The sequence below is a fragment of the Pundamilia nyererei genome, unplaced genomic scaffold (genome assembly GCF_000239375.1).
Source record: "Pundamilia nyererei isolate P.nyererei 1_Seehausen unplaced genomic scaffold, PunNye1.0 scaffold00158, whole genome shotgun sequence".
NCBI classification, from domain to species: Eukaryota; Metazoa; Chordata; class Actinopteri; order Cichliformes; family Cichlidae; genus Pundamilia; species Pundamilia nyererei.
Window position 1 is genome coordinate 990946 of NW_005187559.1, and position 25696 is coordinate 1016641.

A 25696-nucleotide genomic window follows, 5' to 3' on the forward strand; every position below is an offset into this window, starting at 1 on the left:
ACCCATGCACGCACGCACACACATGCACACACACAAAAAAATGCAAACAAACTGGGCTTTACTTTTTCAACATACTTGATGATGAGGTGAGTTAGGAAATATAGGCCAACTTAAGTTAAATGATAAACCTATGCAACTTTGTTGCAACCGATGGATATGCACTTGAAATCTGCTGTTAATTTACTGTCGTAATATTTCTTTTAAACAATTATGATTAGTGTTATGGGGAAGGGTACAGATTTTTTCTCTTGTTTGGCAACATAATAATTACACCTATATATGCATGCTTTTAAGTGGTTCCAAGTTCCAGTAATGATTCACAAAAACGTTACATTTATGCTGCTCCGTACTGGTAACAATACATGCCATAAGGCCCTAATCAACCTTCTGTCCAATGCTAACTCTTACTTGTCCTGTTAGGTATTACAAAATCAGGTAGCCTGCTATATGAGATCTGAGTCAGTCACATTCAGAAACAAACCTGCCTCCTTGTATAAATGTATGGATCCAGCACAGAAAATTAAATCCTCTAGCACACATTAATTATGTCTATAGTTCCAAAATAACAACCGGTGTGAGGGCACTTGCAATTGTCATACAATTACCACAACTATCAATATAATCAACATCACTAAAATCTTCATAAACAAAGTCCATTGAGAACACACACTGAGGCATACAGTTGATTACTTCTGGAGCGAGAATAATCTATAATTAATTTTGGCAGAGATTAATTCACACATAAAATAATAATAATTATAATCAAAAAGGCTTTCAAATGAAATTAATGGCTTATTTCTGCAGGTTCGGGAAAGGTGACTTTGACCACTTTTTGGACTCTCATGGATGAGTAAACACTGTAATTGCACTTTAACTGACAACGTTATTGTCCTCGGAATCTTTGAAGGAAATTATACTACCACTGCAGCATCTGTTACATGATAAATTTGTATCATTAATTGTCTGAAAATAACAGCAAAGGGCAATTATTTCAAATTTAAACGTGCGCCAATTTTACTACTAACAACAGCAGTTTAGGCGATAAATGTGTCCTCATTATGAATTCATTAGATGGCCCGTGCAAACAAATCATTTACTCGAACAAAAAAGAAGAGAAGATGGCATCTGTGTGCAACTCCTTCGGCCTTTAGCATGCCTGAAGTCAAAGCTTAAGAGGAAGAATTAGAAAGACCACATTTGATTTTTTTTTCTTTAAGCAGAAAAAAACATTCTGCATTTCTGCTGCAGCATCATAGTTACCTGGTGTTAAAGTGAAAAAATTATGACTCTACAGTAAACCTGTTCATTGTGTGTCGGGACAAAAATAACATCAAATTTTTAATCATTACATTTTCTACACAATAAATATCAGCACATATATCATTATTATATATTCGAGATATGCATTTTACATATAGTTTTCCTCTCAGCTTATATACATCAGTTTATGTACAGTCTTTGTATTTACACAAGGGGTCAAAGGTCACTGAACCTGAAGCACTTGAAACAAAGTTAAAAGAGAAAGACATACGAACCTAAAGGCAGTGTAGTCATCCATCCGTTATCACTCACTGTTACAGCACTGGGGTGGGAACTAAAGTTACTTTTCGGTGTGAACAACAACAGTAACACTCGCACAAAATAAAGCACTGCCATTCTCAGGCCCTTGGTAAGAAGCAGGTCGATCGATATTGGCTTGTCATGCAAACACGTCGTGGTGCTTTCTAAATAAATAATGGATGCAAGAAGTACAAAAACTTGAATCATAATAACATTCTTCTCTTACTGTGCTGGTATAAAGTGAGTTAAAGTGAGTTCACCTAAAGGTAAATTTCAGACAGAGCACTGTAGCTGTACTTGCGACAGAAGAGGGGAATTTAAAATGGGGAGTGGCACTAAGAAAAACAACGTTAAATGTTACTCTGGCATGCAAAGCCTGTCTCTGGGGCTCCGCATATTCCTAATGTGCACAAAGCTTGAATACCCTGTGAGCAATAAAATCCGACTACGCTCTCGCTCCGTGTTTCCGTTTCACCCTGAGGATGGGCTTTGCTCCAAACCATGTCAGGCTCTGAGTTTCCCTAACCAAATATTGTACAACTTGCAAATATCATATTGCAATTTGATTGCATGTTCTAATAAGGCAAAAAGAAACTTGAAAACACAGAAATACAGACCACTGCATTAAACGACAAAGCAAAGCTATAAAAAGAAATTAGAAAAAAAAATCTTTTTAATGCAATACTCATCTAAATTCCAGTCTTTCCTCCTAAAGGCAACTGTTCCTCCACTATGGCATTTTGGTGTGTTTTTTTTTTCTTTTTTCTTTTGGTAGTTGTAGTCACACTAATTTACTAGCAAGCAGTTGGAAAAGTTCAGTTTGTTTGCAGCCTGTAGCAGATGTGAGGGAGGGTTCATTTTCTGGTTGGCAATGGTGCGGCCAGTGTTTTTCCATCGGGCCTTGGCGGAGACAGTTAAAGAGTATGTACAGCCATAGGGGTTCTGGAAATGATGCCTATGGGTGATAGGTCATAGAGTGGTGCTCTGGGGATCCTCCTCAGGCACACCATCCCCCTCTGGATCTGTCACTGCCATGGACCTCCTGCAGGGGGCACCGCTGAACTCATCGATGAGGCTGTCCAGATTGACATTGATGGAAGGGATTTCATAATTGAAGATATCTAATGGTGAGGGTGGGAAAGGTGAGTATGGTGAGCAGAATAGTGTGGATGGTGATAATGAGCACCGGGAAAAGGAGGAGGAGGAGGAGAGGGCAATATGACAATGAAAATGGAGTGTAAAAATGAAAGAGAGCAGAAATAATATTAATTGTTTTGAGTCTGAACTCATGGTAAGTGGCATATGATCGAAGGAATCAGTAGATTACGTGTGCTTCACATTTTACAGTGTGGTGCTGATTATGTCAATAAACTTGGTAGAGGCTAGTGTAGCGAGTCGCTGCCTTTTGTGTCTTTTGAGACAGGAAGAACAGATATTCTGTCAGATAAAATGCAATAACAAGTCAAAATGACTGCACAGTGACAAATTACATGTTTACAACAGTGGACAGATAAACATCAAGGAGGCAACAGGATGTGTGTGGAACTCTCTGGAAAGAAAATGGCACCAAGACACCAAGTGGGCTTAAAGTAAGAATGGAGATCTCTAGAGGACTGAAATTAGTATTTGCTGTGAATATAGATACTCTTACGTGCTGCTCCATTTAATGGAAGCGGCAGATCCAAACAGAGACGGATGGCTACTCCTGTGTCGGAATGAGATGGAGTGTGGCAGTGTAGTAAGAGGAAGCAGAGGTTATAAAAAGCGATGAACCTGCCAAAGGAGGAGTGGGGGTTACCTGTGACCCCCCTGATACGAGTGGCAGGGGCGTTGGAGATGTCTGCCAGCATAGGGCTGGGAATGGGGAACAAAAGGAAAGGGGCTTTAAGATGAAACCGTTGTAAGCAATGGCATCTGCAATGTGAGCGCAGTGTGATGCACTCTGGGAAGTCCTTAAGCCGTGCATTATTGGTTGAAGACAGTGCAAGGAAAGTACAGCCAACCTGCTAAAAAAGGACGGGGATTATGATTGGGCATTACAGGGTAGGTATGTTTGAGGCAGGCTGCAGGAGACCCCAGAGGCATCCACGGTACGAGGCCAGGCAGTGAGATGGAGTATATGGGGCGGGGGCGGTCTGGCTTACCCTAAAAGTCCCCCTCACACTTAGCCCACACTGAATCCCTGGCCTCACACAGCTGCAAAGTACACAATAGTAGCAGGGGGAACAAGAGAATGATAAATATAACAAAGTGACAAAATCACTGGTGTATATATATTGACAGAGCACCTCAGTTTGAGAACATCATATTGTAGCTTTATCGTTGGGTTTGTCTGGCTAGGTTTCCACTCCTGCTACCCAGTAAGAGATGCTAGACTGGTGTGAACTGTGTAAGCCTCTGACCTACCTCTGCCAAGTGGGGGTCTGGGTAACACAGATAAACAGAGAGCACATGATGAATCTAATGGCAACTTTCATACAAGCAGGACGAGCTATGCTTCTCTGATGTTTCCACACATTACCCAGAAACATCATCACATAACACAAGCAATGAATACATTGTTCAAGAGATTTCCTTACTACAGTAGCACAAGAAATGCTAATATTTACATTTTCTTATCATTCTCAGGCATCTGTGTCTAAAAGGCAACTTGTATTCATTCAGACATTTGTTTGGGAGCAGTCAGTAAAGGGGACAGGTTTGTCTACAGTGACAGGTTCTACAGAGTCCTACACTCGTCCACCGTCTCCATTGGACAGAGCCACAGCGAGTCTGAGAGAGGGCCGCTGCAGCCCCACCTGTGGGGGTGGCGGTGGGGGTGTTGCTGCCAAGGGTTGATGTTTACCTGTAGACATGCTCTCCCCAGGAGACAGTCCATCCAGGAGGCCCTGCTCCATGGGCTGAGGGACTGGGGCCACAGGTGGGCCAGTTAGCCCCGGAGGGGCTATGGGTGGCTGAGGAGGGGGCAGGCTGGGTCTCTGCCTGGGCTTAGGGGCAGGCCGCGACTTGGTGAGTGTCCCCGTCAGGGAAGGCGGGGACGAAAGAGAGTGGGGTGTACCCAGTGGGGTCTGCCCAGGGGAGGACGGTGGTACTTGACCTGGAGGACATGCCAGTCCATAAGGGGAAGGGGTGCTAGGAGGTGTAGGGGACAGGCTGACTGGTGACGGCTGACCTGTGGACTGGTCAGACATCCCTCCAGACTGGCCGTATGGGACCTTAGGAGGCACGGGAGCCAACTTCTTGGAACCTGTTAACACACCATAGTCATATTAAAGTTACCTGTGGAAATACGAATAAGACATGTTTAAAACTTCAATGTCAGTGTCAATGAAAGCACATATTACTGAGGCCCTGACCTTTGCGCAGGGTGTGTGGACTGTGCTCTGTGGAGTGGGGAGACTGGCTGCTGCTTTGAGGGCTACTGCTGGGGGGTACTGTTGGACCTGCGACCTGGATGGCTTTGTGTCCAATTACAGGGGAAAGCTCTTTACTCTTCAATGAACTGAAAAGGATGGATATATATTATTATGTGAACATATAAACATATAAACAGTGTTTTGGACTCATCGCAGTCTACATTTACAGTCACTACACCATCATCACCATCATATACATGGCTGCTTCCACTGTTAATAACATTTTTCTAATCTCAAGGAAAGCAGTTCAAAATCTCAACACCTGTTTGTTATTTTTTTAATAGATTTACAAAAATTTGGTGCACAATATTCTGTATGGATGCAGATGCTTTCAATCCCCCTGCAACAAAAGCTACTTCTGGGTGTTTCCTTATTCACAAGGGGTTGCCACAGCAGGTAGCTCTACATATTTGATTTGGCAGATTTTTACAGCAGATGCCCTTCCTGATGCATCCCTGGAGGATTTCTGTCTCCCTCTTAAAAGGAATCATGACTCTGTTGCTTGGCAAATGTGTAAACCACTACACTATAGAAAAGAATAAGGCAAACACTTCAAAAAATAATTGAGCAATACCAGTATATTGACTATATATGTGCTAAGAAACTCAATTACTGGGATGTGACATTCATTTTCACGAGTGATTAACAAACAGAAAAATTCCACCTGGGCTTGCAGAACGTTTGCCAGATTTAGTAAACAACAGGGTGTGAATACGGATTGAATGTGTCTTTGGACAGTGACAATACACTCAAAATAGATGAGAGACACTTCATGCAACTAGATATGACTGACAAAGTATTAACTGAGTACATAAATGAACCGAAGTCGAGTGACTCTAAATAAACTGCATGAACAACAATAACAAATAATTGCTTAAAAACGGTTTAGAAACTTTGTTTTACATGACCCATTTGAATACCCCCCCACAACCCTCCACCATCACCACCACCACAAGTAAGAAAAAAACAGACAAACAAACAAAAAATAACACACTTATAGAAGTGACATTTAAAGTTGCCGTCTAATTAAATGGTATTCGTTTTAGTTGTACATCTTCAGCAGACTTCCGAACCACAGGTCATCAGCTTTCCAAATCACAGGAAAAGTGTTAAAAAAACAAGTTCTGACCACAGACAGAGATTTGGTGTAATGATTCACACCGTCCTGTTTGGTAGTAGCACCAAAGACTTCTGACTCAAGAAACTATCAGAGGCAAAACTGTAAAACTCAGCACTTTGGGTCCAGCTGGAGGTACTGCACTGTTAGGGTTCCCATTTTGCTAATCTCATAAATCCTTAAAATTCTTCAAAAAAAACGAAGAGGTTTTTCATGTACTGTGTGCTGGTTAGTAGAAAAACTGCAGCAGACTTGACAATAAATACATTTCTATTCTAGTTCGAAGCCATTCCTTGTGTATTTATCATCTACTCAATAACAGCAACAAACTGAGCGCTATATAAGCCAGTAACATCCTTGGTTGCTAGGCAACCCAGCTGACAGGCATCCTGAGACAACCTGTGTGTTACAGAATCTCAGCTATGCAATTTGATGGGAGAGGTAATAAAAAAAGAAAGAAAGCAAAAAGCAAAAATATGAGCCAGCGAGCTAAAGGAGAAATACAGCTGCCACTCTGTGATGCATCCATAGTGGCCAGGCGTGTGTTGTATTTACCTAGTCAGCCTGGGGGGTCCTCTCTCTCTGGCACAGGGGCAGGCAGCCCACGGCGGGGGCGGGGGCACGGATGAAGGGAGGCTAGGGGGGTTGCCAAGGCTCTGGTCATGACGGGTTAGTACCAAGGGGGTTTTGACGTAGAGGGGCGAAGCATTAGTGTCTTGTGGGGGGGCATGCGACATGTCACCAGGCGGGCTGTGTTTGGGGAAGTGAAGACAGCTAGGTTTGGGGTTCGAATTGATGTCAAGTGACGAGGAGGAGGAGGAAGAAGAGGAGGAAGGGGGAGGAACAGGGGGAGTGAAGCCAGACCAGCGCATTGGGGGTGGGGGTGAGCCAGGCGGCTGGGACTCTGGACCTGGTGCCACAGGGCGAGCGCAGGGCGGGGGTTTGGGATAGAAGTGGTGGGGGGCAGTGTGGCACATAGAAGTGGGGTAAGGGGGGGGTGGACGGTCCTCCCCTGGGGGCGGGTGGGCATGAGAGGTGTCCGGCCGATTGAGCGACACGTTGTCTGAGCTGTAGATATTAAGAGAATAGACAGCACAAAAGAAACAGCTCTATTGACTGAACAGGGAAACGCACTGGAGCGATATAGGATGAGCTGTTTGGATGATTAAGGTGTGTTAGTGTGTTAGTCAGTTCGAAGCCGAAACCAGTAGGCAAAAAAAAAAGTGCTGCATCTTGCGGTGGGCAGTGGGTACACAGTCAGCTTATTGCAAATACAAAGACAAGCACAAAGAAATAGCAAAGAAAATTAAGTTTCATTGTGAAAGAAAAAATGATACAGTGTAGGACTCCCTCTGTGATCACCTTGTGTCTGCACACTGCATAGAGCTGTGAGGATCCTTCTCTGGAACCAAAGTGCTGGTCTGCAGCTTTCAGTAATACCAAGTTGAGTTGATGACTGAAACTCTCCTCACTGCTGGATATGGAAGCCCTACCCGCCTTAATCCTATATGACTTGTTTGTATCGCAGGTCCTGCAGTCAGCCCAGGGCAGTGTGAAACAGACACAAAACCCTTTCAAAGGCTGAAAGAGCCACAGGAAATGGGGGTGGGGGGGAGAAAGACAGCCAAGCCAGAAGCCATAATATTTCTTGTCTGCCACATAGGCAGAGCCAGTGACCATGAGGTGATTACTCATGTGTTTAATTGTGATAATGATACCAAAGAAATTGTGAAATCAGTCTGCGTGTCAACAGAAAAATAACTAATTCACGACCAAAGCTGAGAAAGCCAAGCCACAACAATGGGATATTGGATAGATTAGCATGCACGCAACAACTAGCAGGTTGAAGCTTTGCGTCACGTAGATAAACAAAACTTGTTTATACAGTATTAGGACTAAAATCCTTCAGATTTGAAAAGAAATGGGCTTTTTTTGGGCAAAATTTAACCAAAAGGAACCGAAAAAAGGAAAAAAAGAAAAACCCAAAAAAAGGGGAAGGCCGAAAAAAAAATCAAAAAAAAAAGCCAAAAGAAAAAGGTGAAGGAAAAAACCCAAAAAAAAAGATGGAAGCATTGCATATGAATGGAAGCATGGTTAACACGGCCAAGAACCAGTGCAAGATGATGGTAATGATGGTGATGACAATAAAAACGAACACGGGTGGATGCATGGAGAAGCGAGGGCCAGGGTCTCCACAGTGACTTACCAAACCCTTTCTCCAAGTGGAGGTGTGGCAGACGGAGAGATGGCAAGCTCTCCGGGCTGCTCGGGGATGAGTGTGTCTGCAGGGGAGCCGGGGCCTTGCATGCCTGGAGGAGTGGAGGAAGCCTTACGCGCCAGGGTGGATGAACCCTTACGAGACACCCAGGAGGTATCCATAACCCTGACGCCCATACTGGAGACAAAAACATGTACAGACTCATGTGTGACATCAGCAAAACTCATGTGAGGCAAGTGGGGATAGTAAGGAAAGAAGTCGTGGGAAGAAGGAATGATACAATACCTTTGTATCTTCCTAATGCTGCGTTAGTAAGGGAGAAGAGAGGCAAAAGTGACATGAGGTCATAAGTAATGCAGACAAGGGTCACAAAATGTTTAATATTTGATATGAAGCAATGATTATGGCAGGGAGATGAGATCAACAGTAGAGGGAACAGTAAAGGGATTCAGAGAGAAAGTCAGGTCATATAACCAGTATGTGCTAATCTGCTGAATGCCATTTAGAGGGTTATTTCTTCCAATTAAACCTTTATAGTCTAAGAAAAACTCAGGCTTCTCCCCCACATTGAATAGTTGCTTAAACAAATTTAGATTGATGCCTTTAGTGTTACATCCTTTGTATTCACTTGATTGGGGTGTTTTGTTCAAGGTGTTGGTTCTAATTTCTCCAGTGATATTCCACCGTCTCAGTGAATGAGTCACGCCAGGTGACGTGCAATCCAGACTGTGAACGAGGAGTTGGGTGTGGGAGGATGGGATTGGAGAAATATTTCCTCTTCAAGAAAAAAACCTAGCAGCTCTCCATCAGAAACCTGTTGCCATAGAGACCATGCCATTCAAACTTATTCAGCCCTACGTATTTAAATGAGGGCAGTTTTCAGGCTTCTCTTGATGAATCCTGATAATTAAAGGTACACCTGTATATATTACTGTGAGATAAGATATTTAACAAGAAACTGATTTCTGTGCTGCTTATGAAGGCTTCTGACTCATCCGAATGAAAACTTTAGATCGGAGGATCTTAATGTGCAAACGCTGCTCTCCTCAAATATAAGAATTCAGTATCCGTTGCCTGAGAAGAGGCGTGGGTGGAAAGAGAGAGACTGAAGGAGAGTGAGAGGTGGGTAGCAGAAGTGAGCACTTGGCATCATACCCATCTTTCTTGTAAAACTCCAGCATCATGTTGTCAGTGGCGACACTCAGTGGGCGTCGACTCTGATCGTGCTGCTGCTTGCGATCGGATTGGTCCATGTCTGGTGAGGGCATAGAGCTGTAGTTGGAGTTGTGGTTGGTGTGGATCGGGCTTCCATAGCTGCCTGTCAAGTTGAACTCAATCTCTGAGGCAGAAGCAGACACACCATCAGCATGTAGTCTATTATACTTACAGTAATGTTTAGAATTGTGTGCGTTTTGAGTGCACACAATTACTCCAAAAAAACCCACAGTTAGTATGAAGAACTGAAATAACTATAATAAAACTAAGATTAAGCTATGCAACAAATACAGTACTAAAATGACATTTTAATGCTTTTTTTAGCATATGAAAGTCTACGGAGAACATCCAATCAATAACAGTTAATCTTCAATTTAAGTCACATGCTGCAACATCAGCATTGCACTGTGCTGTGAATCAATGTATAATAGTAGTTGATACACCAACCAGGTGCTGCTGTTCAAATCCACAAAAATGAAAAAAAGAAGAAGATGTATACATTTAAATATCACCAGAGTGAGTTTCTTGCAGTCCCTTCAACATACAGAAATATGAAACATCAGTGGTTCTTTTATTTCTGAAGCATGACAAAAAACAGGCATTACCTTTGTTAAGGGTCCATAGTGTCTTGTCCATTGTTAAGTATGTTTATGTATGTTTTTTATTGGGTTAGTCAGTTTTCTGTATTGCTGTATGGTGTTTGTTTGTATCATTATTGTCTTGTATTATCAGGCTGGGGAGAATAGCCATGCAGCCATATGATTTTTGAGATGTTTGCATGATTATGACATGCAAAACTATCTCCATTTGAATAAAGCTAAACACTTTTTTGTTATGGGCAATTTTTTTATCATCTCAAATCCCCTAATTGTTACTTACAATGATATAATTTAAACAATAAAACAGATAAGATGCCCAGCGCAGTTACAATTTTACATACATAGTGTGTAATCCCCACCTCCAGGGAAGAACCAGTCAGCATGCTGAATGATTGGCTCGATGATGCCAACAATCTGTAGGGACACGGTCGTCATCATCTCTGTCATGTTCCTGGATAGAGCAGACAAGTGAGCTATAGCAGAGTCACTCAATCGTTGGTTTAAATCCAAAGAATAAAATTATTAGTTGCTTTAAGAATACATACGGTTCATTGTGTGTCCAGAGCAAGTTTGGTCCAAGGACAATAGCCATGTTACCAGGAGACATCTTGTTAGCATCCTGATACTCACTCAGCTTGGCTAAGAATTTGATCAAATATCTGTAGGATTGGATAAAATTAACTGTGCATTTTAAAAGTATAACCCACTGTTTTTGGTTAGATGTGACATGTCTGCTTGTACCATTTACTGATTATAAAGTAAAAAAAAAAATGATAGCAGCAATATTAGACGTGCCACCTGCAGGCAGTAAATAAGACTGTAAAGACTGTTATTGCCTGCAGGAGGTACAACTACGAGTACTGCAAAGACATTACAGTAATTTTCTTGTCAGTGATTCTTGTACTTCTAAAGTTGCTGATCCTGCTGTTAATATTATTTCCTGTAGGTGGCACAAGTTGAGTAGATATTTGTAGGATTGAAAGGATTTCACCTGGATTTTCACTTGGATGTGGTCCAGTTTTGTTTCTACATACTTTCCCGGTTTTTGATCTCCTAATGTTTTGTTTATGATAGTAAGGCTACACTGAAACATGTGCAATCCTGCAAATCAATGGGCAGAAAATCAGGGAAAGAAACTGACCTGAAATTGTTTAAGTTGTCTGTGGGGAGTTTTTCACATGTTGCCATCAACGCCTGTAGTCTCTTGTCCATGTCTTGAATGCTGAGGAAATATAAAGTCATTACGGTTTACTGTTACTCTACTTCTTTATAAATGTCATCATTTTTCTTTTTGACAGTTAGGGGCCCTGTACTAACACGCTGAACTGGTTTCTATTTTTAATCACTGCCAATGGCACAATTTGAAAAAATACTCTTAAGAGTACAGCAACTCACTTGGAGGCTTGAATCCATTCATCATAAAGTTCAGTGGTCATCAGTGGATCTGGGAGCTCACGAAGGTATGATTTCAGGGCCCCTGTGGGATTAAAAAAACAAGGACAGCGTAAAAACTGGTCAGCTCTTTGAAAGAAGTGGAGGGTTGTTTTCTCTCTACTGGCGAGCCCATGCTCCATATCTCTACTCCCCTCTAGCAGGCCCTCATAGCTAGTGCATCTGCCAAAGTCAGACAGCTCAACACAGATTTCATGCTAATCTGTGAAATGAACAGCAATATCTGAAGAGAAAGCTCTTGGGAAGATAACGCAGAGGAAGACATTTTCCAAAGAACCACATTTGCAAAGTGCATTATGTCCAAAAAAAGACTGCAAACACTTCAGCTTTTTACAAATGAACTTTTGATCATGGAGTGAAAATAATTGGCTGTTTACAATTTAGCCTCTAACAATTACAGAGAGTTGGGATTGTTGTTATGGAAATGTGCTTTGAACAATGCATTTATGTGGGCGTAGATCACCTGCGATGGCGTGTGGATCGGAGGAGTACTCCTGCACATCAAGAACTCCACAGTCCAGGGACGCTTTCAGCTTCTTCAGCTTGGAGGCTGATGGAGCCACTCTAAAGAGGCCCTACAGCCCCCACACAGGAAACACGTGATGTGTAATTATCATATCTAACACATCTGAGCAGGAACACAACGCAGATTTTGAATATTTCCATTAAATGTTAATTATGGACAAGTGATTCATGTATATGTGCGTTTCTTCTACCTCCTCTTGCATGCCGCACTCTAGCAACATGGTGACACAGGCTTCGATGGGGAAGGCAATCTCTCTCCCACTTATAGTCAGGTGTTCCTCCAGGGACTTGCCATACGACGGCTTCTCCACCCACGCCTCTGCAATACCAAACAGTGCCCAGAATCACACGTGGATAAAAACAACCCTATGCATCATGTCTTTTGTCTAGCAATTGTAAATTAACCATTAATTAAATATCAAGGTGCATAACTGTTCCTTAATTATGTTGTTATGTAACATGCCAGGCCTATTAGTGTATTCTTTACTGATCATCTTGGTATTCCTTCGGGTACAGAAATGGAGCAGATCTCAACACAAACACACACACATAGCTCTTGACACAATGCATGACTCACCTTGGTGAGCTTTAATCTGGGGTAGGACACTATGAAGAATCTCTAATGACTTCCTGTGATATTCTGCCTGCGTTTCTATCAGCTACAGAGGAGAGCAGGGGGAAATAAAATATAAGATAATGCACCAAACAATTATGATTTTAAAGTCATCTTCAATGTTTACTACAGCTTGTGCTTAAACGCAAAAAAAATCTGATTCTTATCAGCCGCAACGTTAAAATGTCCGGCAGGTTAAGACAGCAACACTCATCGTCTTATTCATTCATTCACTGACACGTAGTACTCATCGCTGCGCACCAACCACACCCACCAATTCAGGCAATGACATGCCCTGAAGGCAGTGGCTTCAACCAGTAGGGCAATGCTCACCGCCAAATAACAAACCCGCTCGGACATGGTTTTAATCGACACAACAAAGACACCAAGGCGTTGACCTAACCGAGCCTCTTAGAATCCTAATCTGGATATGCCAGAGAAGGCCTGATCACAAAGGAGCCAAAATATCAAGTTTTAATGCCACATGTCCTGTCCATACCCCAACAGGTTAGAAGTGACAACATGAGTGGGACCTACATGATATGAAGCAGTTGTGTAGCTCCCATATTTAATGTTGTTGGTGTAAATGAACTCTTACACCAAAAGACAAAAAACAAAACAATTTGCCAATTTGATGACATATTTGACTTACCGTCTGGAAGTAGTTTGCATAGTCTATTTCTTTGGCCATGAAATTGTACATATCTGCTGACAACTGATCCTGAAAAAGAAAAATCGTCTTAAGGAAATAATCTCACTAACATCATAGATAGAACTTTAATATCATTCCATGACTGTGGCCCATTTGTGTCTGATTCATGTGCAAGTGTTATAAATCAAAGAGGAGAGCAAAAGTAGCTGGATGAAGGCATGATATACACGTAGCTCTGATCGTTGACTCACTCTGCAAATCTCCATCCGATTGGCTGTCTCCTCCATCTCCTCTCTTAGGGACTCAGACTTGGCACCGGGCTGCAGAGTGCTGGGGTGACTGGATGACTTGGATGACTGTTGATATCTGTGGGTAAATGAAGCAGTCGCCCCTGCTTTAGACATTCCAAGTTTTTATTTTAGCAATACACTAACCACAGCAGGTTTTAGCCTCACTGTTTGAACACTGTTCACCTTGTTCGTGCTGAGTCCATGTCCAGGACAAGTTTAGCTAAGTGCTTCCTCTGTTTCTGGATATTAGGAATGTCCACCTGAAAAAAAAAATCCAAGGAGTTAATATGAAAACAGTCAACTCATTATACTTTGTTTCTGCTAATAGCGATGGAAATAAAAACACCAAAATGCAACTTTTAACTGGGACATTAAAATAACACTATCTGCTCACCTCCGCAAGGACATAAAGAGGCTCCACCACATCTCTCTCTATCTGGTACTCAAACTGAATGAGTTCCTGGGCGAGCTTCTCCTCTGTCTCCCCACAGAGCTTCAGCATTTTTCTGTTGGTAAAAGCCAAGCACAAAGTCATAAGCAATCAAATACAATTAAAATGCACACAAGGATAATAAGGACAGAGAAGAATTCAGCTGCCAAATCTGTAATTAAAGATGACTCTGTGTGTGTGTGAGTTAAGCACAGGCATATTAGTAGTCACTAACCCCAGGAGAGAGTCTTCCCCCAACACTGCAGCCCCTTCTTCCATGCATTGTGCCAGGATGGTAAGCGGTAATTTTTTCTGATGGTACATAGAAAAAATGTTACACACACTTCTGTCAACTTCAACAGTTGCCAGCAGGACTGACGCCCGTACTCACAGAAGGTGACTTTACAGATCTCTTCTCCATATCAGTCCCCTGCTGACCCTGCAGGCAGGCATTCAGTTTTTTGTGAGTGCTGTGTGACACCTGCTTGACCAGATCTAGGCGTTTCTCCACCTGGGAAAGCACACGCAGACCAGATGAATGTGCTTACATGCACACATGTATCCTCACAGATGCAACATAACTGTCAGCTCTAACGCAGCATCATGAATCAGCGCCTGCTCTCTCTTCACGGTACATACTGACAGTAAACCTGTGATATTTTAAAAAAGGATTGAAAAAAGGCAAGCTTTCTTGCCATTTCTTCAATTAGTCTTCAGGAATAGTTCTCTGGGCTTCTTGAAGGACATTTAGAGCTCTTCTTTGAATTTTGGCTGGTTTTTGTTCTGTTCTGTGTCAAAATAATAAAAGGGAAGCCCTCAGCCCTGACCGATTGGGCATGATGGGAGGAAAACAAAGAAGCAAAAAAAGAAATCCTCTGAAAATGGTCATGTTTGAGGATTTGACTGAAAATAATTGAAAAAGCAGCCAATGTCCAAAGAAAAAATACAAATAAAAAACACTTTGGAAAGCTGGCAGAACTGTGACTCAAGTGCACTTTAAAAAAAGTACAGAATATATAGCAATTAAAGTACATTGTTCCCAATGTACCATGTGGTGATTTTGACGGACATTATTTTTGATGTTTAATAATCATTATCAATTTATTACAGACTACTAATAATTCACTGCTGTTCACAGGTGCACATATATACACATCTGACATCACAGCTCCCATACACATCTACAGCTCACCTGTAGAAGGTCTTCGCTCAACACCTCTGTTTTTTCTGCTCTGTAAAGATAAAAAAACAAACAAACTTATATATTAATACGTTTTCTTTCGTATTCTTAAATCCACAGAAACATGATTGCATGTGGCAATTTTATCAGTATGTAGGGAAAGATATGGGAATCAATTCTAGACCAATAAAACATTACTGCAAGATAGCAGAAATTCTTGGAAAATGTTCATTCATCATCTTTCCTATGCAGAGCTTATTAAATTTCATATATTAAACACTGCATTCAAGAAAGAGAAGCAAACTTTCTCACTGGGAAACTAACCCATGGTTTAAAGTATTCGGCTTCTCTCTTCCTTGTATTATTTTATGTTATTTTTTGTTTTCTGATGAAAACAAATGAAAGGAATTATTGCACAACGCGCACAAAGAATTACGAAGCTTTGGTATGCTCTTCATTGGGTAGGCGGCATCTTGGTGCTTCCATATACACACAGAACAGCTGCCACAATCACACAGTTTCTGATTCACACAGGAGAAATAACATCAGACATGCTACCTTTTTAAGTTCTTGATGACATGCCAGTTTAGTTTTGAATAATTTAACACATTTTACAATTCTTGCGTATCTTTCTCAAAATGCTGTGGGTATAGAAGGCTCATTTACCAATGTGGCAATGCTCCAAAATTTATAGGCCGCATGCACACCTGTCTCTTTGGTGTAAGTGGGTGAGTTTGTGTAAGAATGCAAGTGTCTCTTTGAGTTATCATCTTCAACAATACATAACAACAGCACATTAAAGCCGCCGATTCAAATGTGTTAATTCCCACTGCATCACATCCTACTAAAAATCCAGCAGATGGGGATTGAGCCAAAGACTGAAGGAAAGGGCTGCAGAGCAGATGAAGCAGATAAAGCTACTCATCCGGAGAAGTGAAAGAGCCATTAGTTCAGAAAAGAGCAAACCACTGGATTTTACAAATACATGGTGTCAGCTCAGTTCAATCAGCTTTCATTTTATGACTTTAGTCAGCAAGGACATTTTCCATATAGCTTAACATGCCGTTTATGATCCTATAAGAAAAGACAGAATAGCCACTTGTCTCCTAAGAACAATTTTATTGTACATTTTCTTTTTTGTGGTAAACTATTACAGAATCTGACACCAACCAAACTTTAATGCATGCAATATATAAACAATATATAAGGAATACCTAATGTGGAGGTTAACATATGCTTTCTGCCAAGAAACAGGGATCGGGCAGACCATCTGACCTCCTAAAATGAGGCATTTTCAGATCCCCAGCAGAACACAGTTACTTGGGACTTCCCTTCCTGTACACACAGCCTCTTCCTGTGATTGTGCCCAGACTATGCCCATGCCAACCGCAAATAATGAATCTGAATTTATCTTGGCAAAGCAAATTATATAAAGGACCTTGGTTTGTGCAATAATTGTCACGAGCCAGGGGAAATAATTCAGAAGCATATTACCAAAATGCTGTTTTCATGTATGTTATCAAACAGGCAACATAACAGCTCTCTAAAACTGTTGCTAAAAAGAGGCAAAGTATGAAATGACTAAAAAGTGTCTAATGTTGACACACAGTTGTTTACACATTACCAACAACAGAAAGCTGAACTATTGAGGCATTAGCATCTCCAGCCTCAGAGAAAAAAAAAAAGTGAGCATGGAGCCATGGGAACTGGGTCAAATCATGTACCAGTGGATCTAATCACAGCCAGCCTCTCGGAAAACTGCTCTACTCAATGAGCTAGGAGGCAAAATACAGGAAATGTGTGTGTGCATGTCTAAGAGAGAGCGACAGAAAGATAGCAAAGCAAGAGATTTCTGGCGTGATTTATAAGGATAACTGCGATCGCAGATTGCAGATTACATGACAAAGGGAGGACAAAAATAACCCAAGCAGCACACTAAAGTTTGGCACCGTTCTGCTGAACACTCCACCTGACAAAAAAACCCTGAAATGCCATGGTTTATGAAACAACCTCCCATGCAAGACTGTATTATGTACTGAAAGTAGGTAGTTGCTCTGCATTGTCACTGCCACTGTCTATTGCAGGCTGATCAGCTGACTGGATTTGTTGTTTAAAAGGAGGCAATAACAATTTAAATCATAGACATCTAGCATCCTCAAGGACCGCAAGCGGTGTGGCTATTATGACCTAGACATCAAACAGATTGGAGCCTATCTTCAAAGGCAGCGCTGTCTTGTTCTATGAGTTTGTTTGTTTTCAGAGAGTGGCATTTCCTCTTAGGAAAGCAGCATCGCACATAATCTTGCTGCGAAGATGCAGAGAAAAAGCAGCATTGTTGAGGCATGAAAACTGGGGGGTACTGAAGTCTCTTGGCCCTACCGAACCTGATGTAAGTCTAGCTTCAGGGACAGCTTAGAGGTGAGGAGAGATGTTCTTCTCAGCAAATATCGTGCAAAGTGAGACCTGGGAGGAAAATAAAGACGTGGGAGAGTTGGCAGCCTCGCAGGTGGTATGCTCATGGAGGGAAAGGGAGACGTTGCCAGGTTTATGCCAACCATCTGCCACTATGCAGGCATTCCTTTACCTGGAACTGGTGATGACTCAATACAAACACGTGCACAGTCATCTAAAAATATGCAGGTTAATGAAGTAATGTTCAAATTGCAGACATTTATTACAGTCTTGCATGCAAAATGTAACACTGGTGAAAAGGACTTCAAATCGGAGCAATGCAAACATGAACGATCCCAGAGAGCGGAGGAAGATAAATGAGTTGACACAATATTTGCGCAAGATGATCAGCTGCCAGAATGACAAACTTTTTCTACATCTGGGAGGAACATTAGCAAAGAGCTGACATGAATAAAAGTCTAGGTAAGGTCTGTTTAGGACATATTTGTAAGGTTTCAGAGATTATAAGTCGTTGTATTTCTGTTAAGTTGCAGTTAAAATGTTAGCTTGCATCTATATATTTTTATCTCAAGCTGTGTCAATGTTGGACAGCTGCATCATTAGCCCCCCAGCACTGAGCATGGTTTATGAAAGCATAAATAATCCATGCTGACATAATCAAAATGCGAATAAAGAAGCAGCCGCTGTCTAGAACATATTGCATTGGTAGCGAGCCAATTGCTGGCTGTTGCTGACTTTCAGTTCGTCTGAGATTCAGCAGGACAAAAAGGAAAAAAAGGTCATTATCTGGTTTGCTCACACTGCTAGCATGGCTAACAAAGGCCCCTACTCTGAGGCCTGGAAGAGCTACACTGGATGCTAGGACTGCTAGGGGAGGGTAGTGGAGCAGAATGGTGGCCCTGGGCCTCAGCGGGGCATTGCACACCCTGGAGCGCTGGCATGAGATCCACAGTCAGTTATATACATACACACAAGCAATGACACACACACAAAAACCCACAATGGTGTTTATGCTTGAGATCCTCCGTGAATATTTCTCCACTGATTGCTTTTTGTTTTCTCTAGACCTGCATCGTGCATCTAAAGGCCCAGTTGGTTTCTACCCAAACGATGAGGCGGGGCAGGCGATGGGATACGGGGTTACTAAAACAGAAAAACCCACTTACTGTAGTTGTCCACTAAACTAGGTCACAGTTCTGTCAAGTATGCAACTGTGAGCACATACATGCACACAGGCATGCACATATACACACACACATGCGTCCAGAGAAGGAGTGAATGAAAGAGAGAGTGAGAGCCTGCAGTGTTCAGTAATGTTTCACTGGAAACACAAGCACTGAGTTATCTCTAATAACCTTATTCATGGTGCGCTGAATAATTTCGACAAAAAGGCGCGCAACAATGTGGCTTAACTGTGTTTTTACACTTGTCATCTGCCGAAAGACACACACAGACACACACACAGCAGCTAAATGACTTCAAATGCAAGCAAACAATAAACTACGACAAAGCAACAAAGGTCAAAACAATCCTTTACTTAGAAATGAAACCTTTTTTTGCCACCTTTTTTGTTAAAGCTATAAATTTCTTCACCATTTTGGGAAATGTAACATGTGCGCTGGCAGAGTCAAACGAATGTGATGAAACAGCTAATACTAAATGAGCGTTTCTAGGCAACCAAAGCAAAGGAACGACTATATTTGCTGTGCACAAAAAAAAAGGAGCTGGAGAATGATCTTTTGTGATTAAACAGCAAAGGGGAAAAAGAGGTAAATAAAACAGGAAGTTGTTATTAGTAGATCAGTGCTTCCTGTTCTGAGCCTATTGACATTCTTGAATGGACGGAAGTGAGCATGCTTAAAGGGAGTCACCCGTCTCGTTTTTCTTTTTAACAATGCCAAGCTTGTCCAGTTCATTTATAGCAGTTTAGTACTAAGAATTATATACCAGAGAACTTTATGTACAGTGGTATCATCATAAATTTAGCCTTTAGTGATTCATTCTCTGCATCCCTGTTGGAGATGATATCATGAGCAACAGCCTGGGTCAACCCTAATACTTTGACATGTCACGTCAAAATATTGATGCAGCAATGCTATTCTACTGCTTTCTCTTGCAATCCAGTTATTGAGTCGCTGTTAAACAGTTAAACAGCTTCCCTGACATTTTGACTTGCTATTTTATGGGTTTTTGTGGGGGCAGGCCTCTCAGATAAATGAGGGTAATGCGAATGGAAACTTAAATGAAGAAGAAGATATTCACAAGAGGAAAATGGTGGATGGTGGTGGAAAGCGAATCAGATCTCTAATTAGCTCAACTGACACATTACTGGAATGAACAATAATGACATTACACACACACACACACACACACACACACACGCTCACACTGACATTAAAGCGCAGTGAATAAATACACAATCCCTATTTCTTTTTTTTTCTTTTTTTTTTACCAATTTAGGGCAAATTACTTCAGTTACACAGATCTCATTATGTATCAGAGAAGATTGTCTTGTGATATATTGCAGAATTTCTGTGACACCATTATTATCATGTGAGTTCTTCTATTTGCCACCCTGCTGTGTACATGATCACTTGTACAGGAGCCAGGTCGATAGGGACAAAACGAAAATAAAACTCCACAGGAGAATATGGATCTGATGGGATTAATCAATCTCCTTCAAAATGTTGCAATTTTTGTTGTTTGTTCTTTAAAAAAACCCCAAAAAAAACCAAAAAATCAGTACCGAGTTTTTTAGTTGATCTTTAGTACAGGGGCTCTTTAAGAGGTTAGTCTTTTGAATGAATCAACACGAGTGACATGGAGAGGGAGAAACAGCGCTTCTCTCTGATATTACATCATCTCTCTTTTGATGGCCAAAATGGCCCCTTGACAAAGGCTCTTTATCTCTACCATACCCTGTAGTATGCTGTCTCTGAAAGGCACTGATGGGGATATGGGAGGGTTACACTTATTTAGCAATGGCTCTCGCATGATCTAGCGCACACATAATGATTCACTTCTGACTGTTGATGGCTTCATAATAATTCATAACACCATAATGCTGTTCCATGTTCAGCTAGAAATGATTACAAAAAAGACAATAACAGCAGTGAATCAGATTGTGAATGCAACTTGCTCCAAGATTTCTATGGTTCCAACCCAGAGAATCAAGGCTAAGAGGAGGAACAGAGAGTTGAGAGGTGGGGGACGCTGCATTTTCATGCAACAAGTTACATGTCAGCGACCATATGCCCTTTTAGAGCCTGGCACACATTCTCACCAAGAGGTGTGAATGTGTTAATCTTGCACTGAATTTAAAAACAAGCACAGACACCTACTTCTTATTCTAACAGTAATTTGTTTTCAGTGTTAATATGGTCAGCTACATATTAGTGCTCAATGCTGTTTCTGCCCCTTCCTCTCTCTACTTTATACAGTGCAGTGAGAAAGTATTTGCTTCATTGCTTATTTATTTTGTGCATATTTGTCACACTTAGATGTTTTAGATAATCAAACAAATTTCAATAGTAGAAAAACCCAACATAACTCAAGTAAATACAAAATGCATTGTTTTATATGATGATTTCATTTATTAAGGAAAAAACAACAACAACTTATCCATACCTACCTGATCCTGTGTAAAACAATAATATGAGCCCTAATCATAATAACTTGTTGCACCACTCTTGGCAGCAAGAACTGCAATCACGCGTTTCTGATAACTGGCAATGAGTCTTTCACATCACTGTGGAGGAATGATGGCCCACTCTTCTTTGCAGAATTGTTTTAACTCAGCCACATTGGAGGGATTTTAAGTGTGGACAGCTTGTTTAAGCTTATATCTCAACCTAATATTAGTACTAAACTTCGATTAGGTCACTCAAAAACCTTTCAAATGTGGACTTCCTGGTGTGTTTTAGATTGTCCTGCTACATAAGCCGAGTGTGCTTGAGCTTCAGGGTATGAACTAATGACCAGACATTTAACTTCAGGATATTCTGGTCGACAGCAGAATTCATGGTTCCATCAATTACATCAAGTCGACCATTTCCTAAAGCAGCAAAGCAGCCCCAGAGCATCACACTGTTTGACCACCACCATGTTTGACTGTTGATATGATGTTATTTTTTATGAAATTCTGTGTTAGTGTTACACCAGATATAACGGGACTGAAACCTTCAAAAAATGTGGACATTTTCCACACCCACAATCTGTAAATCGGCCACCTGCGTGCTTAACAATAATTCATTCTCCTACTGCGTCAGAAAAGAGATAGAAACCGAGTAAGAGACAATGCAGGAAAGAGAAAGCAGCCCACAAATGACTGCCATTTTCAGATAATTGCATTGTGGATTGGTGAGCTAGAAGGCACAAGTAAGAAGAATGCATCTATCATAGAGGTATTTGCGAACACCACAAAGGTGGCAGAAGCAGAGTGCAAAGATGGAATGTGGGTGTGTTAGGGAATGAGATAGTCCTGTTTTTTTTTTTTGTATCTATATGTAAATGTTACTGTGCAGGAAATCATATTCTTACAGTCTTGAATCATAAAATCTTTTTAACAGTCTGTCCTAGACCTACATAGGACAGTGAGTTGGGAATAGAGAAATAGGTCAAGAGAAATGAAGGGTGGGAGCTGGATGAACCAATATAATATTTTGCTTGCTTCCTGTAAGGATACACAAAACAATTAGAATGTCTTTTTTTAGACAAACGCAAACACTAAAGTACTGGAGAGTTTTCACGGAGACCGAAATCTCAATTAAAGGTTAATGTCCAAAAATAATATTTATAATACAGGTCTCTCCTGCTGTACCAAAACACATTTCTGTTAGCACTAAAGTATGCATGGCTGCACACCCTTTTGCTCCACAGAGGTAATTGGTCAAGCTGGTGATCACATGACATGGGTCTCACCCAGGCAAGCTGCAGCAGAAGCAGAAGCAGCAGCAGCAGCAGCCGCCTTGGAGAGCCAGAGGGATGCTGACACAGCACACCTGAACACCAACCCCCAGCTAAAAGAAGACCTTCATTATAGACTTGCCATTACAAATGCCAATACAAGACAAAAAGACGAGCAGATATAGTAAAAAACAGTTATTAAAAAGATATGAGTTATGAGTCTATTCTTAATAAAGAAACCTGCAATAAATAAACTAAAGCATAATTTTATTATTAAATCTTGTTTCTAAATGATAAAATGTAACTCTACATATTCTTAGAAACAGGACCTGTCACTGGTATTATCAAATCTAAAGAGAGCACTGAGTTTCAGGGGGACCAAAGGCCATACCCACAGAGAAACCCTGCTCCAGTCTGAGGATGGTTAAAGCTTGAGTCAGCAGAACAGTTAATATGAAGCCCGTTTTCACTGTTTTGGCACTTTATTCGTTCCTATAGGAGCCCTGCATTACTCACAGGACAAAACCAGCGGAATTAAAAGACAGCTCAGGGGTAAAGCTAAATTAAGTCCATTTTACTTAATGCACTATATAATAGTATATCTTCTGCAAGAGCAGTGTGCAAGGAAGAGCAGCAAAATGACATTGGCATGATAAGACTGTTTCTTGTATAAATGCTTGTAAAAGTCCAATAAATCTGCACATTTGTGATATGTACACATTTTTCCCACTGTCCCACACTAACACTCTAAGGCATGTAGGTGCAGAACACATGGATCCACACATAGTGTATGCATACAGCATACGTGTTTACTTTATTGGTGGTAATATCAAGAAACATTTATGTTATGTGGTTTAATATAAGTAAGAGCTGTTTAAATTTAGCTCTCCAGATGAACCATGCTTCAGCACCTCTATACACCTCTTAAAATCCTTCAAATTATAAGTGGTGGAGAAATACAGACATAGTTACTGAATGGAAACACCTGCTCTTTTCTAGCGAAAGAAACCTCAAAACAAACAAAACATGATCGTCAAACCAGCATGATCGGGTCATTAGTTGCTAGATTTGGTTTTTCCAGATAGATGGTGATCTATCTCCACATGGCATAGCCAGTGTTTGACACTGTTCAAGGTCACCACAGGGTCAGATCCATTACTTCTTGATCCAAAGATCAAATCTCTGACTATGGTTTGAGAGTGGCAGTTCTTGTTATGGACCACTGTTATTATTAAGAGCCCAGCAGGGCTGTCCGGGGAGAGTTATGTTCCTCATTATCACTGTGGCACAAACAGACCAACTTAGACAGCCCCAGAAAAGAGCTAATTTTCTACTTACACTAGCACCACTTGGACCATCTGCATTAAATAAGCTGTATATGTGCACGTACACATGCATAAAAGGAAAAGTGCCATATCTTCTGTGGCCATCTGAAGTCCTCCAACCTGCTTGCCCACACACATATCCAGAATCACACCCACACACACAAACACTCTAATGAGTCACTAGAAGAAATGATGATAAAAAAGACTGAGGCTAGAAAAAGCAGTATGACCTATGGGGGAAACAAAAATGATAGCACCAACACAGCCTGCAATGTGTGCCCCTCCTTTTGGGCGCATAATAATAATAATAATAATGACCCACACCTCCTGGTCCTAATCCCCCACCTCCCCTCCCACCCCCCTGCTGGGCAGAGAACACCTTCTGGCCCAGCGCTGCTTGACAAGCTGCTTTCCCTGAACACAGAGGGTGGGGGAAGACTGATAAGCCCACTGGATCGGTGTAAAATGTCACCGGATTTCAGAACCATTCAGAAGCAGAGCAAGAACATGAAAAGAAACGGTGAGGACAGAGGTGGAAATCTGTCTTTAGAAACCCCTAATTTAGTTTTAGGACGTTCAGTGGAATGGAAAACCGTCCATTTAAACTGACACATATCATTCCAGAAGCGCATCAGGGAGGCGTGATCACGACCTTCAGGAATTCACGGAGTGGATAACTCACGCCTAAGAGGTGCTTCCCTCCTCACAGCTGATATCACTGCGTAATAAAAACATTGCGCCTTTTTCTCATTTTCCCCTCACGTCGCAGCCCACACTGCATCCGTCTGCATCACGTTTACCTATCGACAGGTTCGGTGACAGGAGTCTATTTTAATCACGACATAACTTGGCAATGCCATATTTGTCAAACTCCACCGATGATACTCTGTCATAAAAATTGGGTCGTCACTATTTGATGGTCCATGTCGCTGTGATTTTCTATATTTAACATATTTCCGTGGGCAGGTTGGAGCTACTGTGGCAATGCGCCTACACGCTGCCTATGCGGTAGCCTATTCCAGTTGGTATTACGCATAGAACACTTAGGGCGTTTTGAACATGAGGTATACAATATACTTCAGTAAATAAGCAAAAAGCGCAAAAAGGGGAAAAAAGGGGCAAATTAAAGAATGAAAGTCTGTTTGCATTCATCCGATTCGCATCCTTCTGGGGCCATGCAGGGGGGTTCTCCTCTCTTTGACTTGGCCAGTCGCGACAATAGCGCACGGAAACGGTTTCCTTACCTTCCCACCGTTTGGTTGGCGAGCTGTCGCATCCGATTGAATTGCTTCTTCATCTTGTATTTTCTCTGTTAGCACCTACGAGGGGAAATATTCCGCATTACTTCTCACAATACATATCTCCATCCTCCACAGAGGTGCAGCACAAATTCCAATCTCCCATTCCCCCCCTTTCCCTCATCGCAAGCTGCCAGCGCCGAAGAAGTATTCCACGATTACATATTTTCAATTGATAGATATATGTATATTTTTTGCACATCTATATTTGCTCCATTGCCTGCGCAGGGATGCTGGACCAGTCCACCGCGCGTACACACAGGCAGGGAGCGACAGCAGTGACAAGTAGCGGCTGCGCAGCAATGCAGTGTGGGAAATGTAGTGTATCTATGGCTGACTCTTGAATAAAGACTCTATTCTTGCCGGTTCCTGTGAGCTATTAGGCTTAAACGGATCAAATGTGTATTCATTTTTGCATTTTCGTATTTATTTCTTATGTGTGTGTGTGTTTCTGTAGATATCAGTATACTGGTCCACTGAAAGCGTGAA

The 25696-nt window shown here is 41.5% G+C and overlaps 1 protein-coding gene across 6 annotated transcripts; it reads right to left on the minus strand.

The window, feature by feature from the left end:
• On the minus strand, window positions 1-25493 carry arhgap44a (Rho GTPase activating protein 44a). 6 transcript variants are annotated; one of them, XM_013913920.1, is made up of 23 exons: window positions 25154-25493; window positions 15280-15319; window positions 14479-14598; window positions 14323-14399; window positions 14052-14163; window positions 13841-13917; window positions 13619-13733; window positions 13368-13436; window positions 12680-12761; window positions 12294-12421; window positions 12041-12152; window positions 11521-11602; window positions 11267-11347; window positions 10671-10784; window positions 10485-10576; window positions 9467-9650; window positions 8597-8614; window positions 8300-8488; window positions 6649-7161; window positions 4917-5062; window positions 4733-4807; window positions 3705-3756; window positions 2625-2681 (listed from the first exon to the last, which is right to left on the minus strand). In XM_013913920.1, the coding sequence occupies exons 1-22, from the start codon at window positions 25204-25206 to the stop codon at window positions 3749-3751; spliced, it is 2487 nt and encodes an 828-aa protein (XP_013769374.1). In that variant the 5' UTR covers window positions 25207-25493; the 3' UTR covers window positions 2625-2681; window positions 3705-3748. The 6 variants fall into 6 exon arrangements, with proteins under 6 accessions (XP_005745479.1, XP_005745476.1, XP_005745477.1 ...); XM_013913919.1 differs by having other exon boundaries at window positions 4406-4807; XM_005745422.2 differs by lacking the exon at window positions 3705-3756 and having other exon boundaries at window positions 1-2681.
• Window positions 25494-25696: the final 203 nt, after the last annotated feature.

Coding starts and splice junctions, on each gene's coding strand:
- arhgap44a (XM_005745419.2), bottom strand. CDS start 25,206: ATGAAGAAGCAATTCAATCGGATGCGACAGCTCGCCAACCAAACGGTG. Junction 15,320..25,153: donor GCCAACCAAACGGTGGGAAG/GTAAGGAAACCG, acceptor TTATCTTTACAG/AGCAGAAAAAACAGAGGTGT. Junction 13,437..13,618: donor ATCGGATGGAGATTTGCAGA/GTGAGTCAACGA, acceptor TTTCTTTTTCAG/GATCAGTTGTCAGCAGATAT.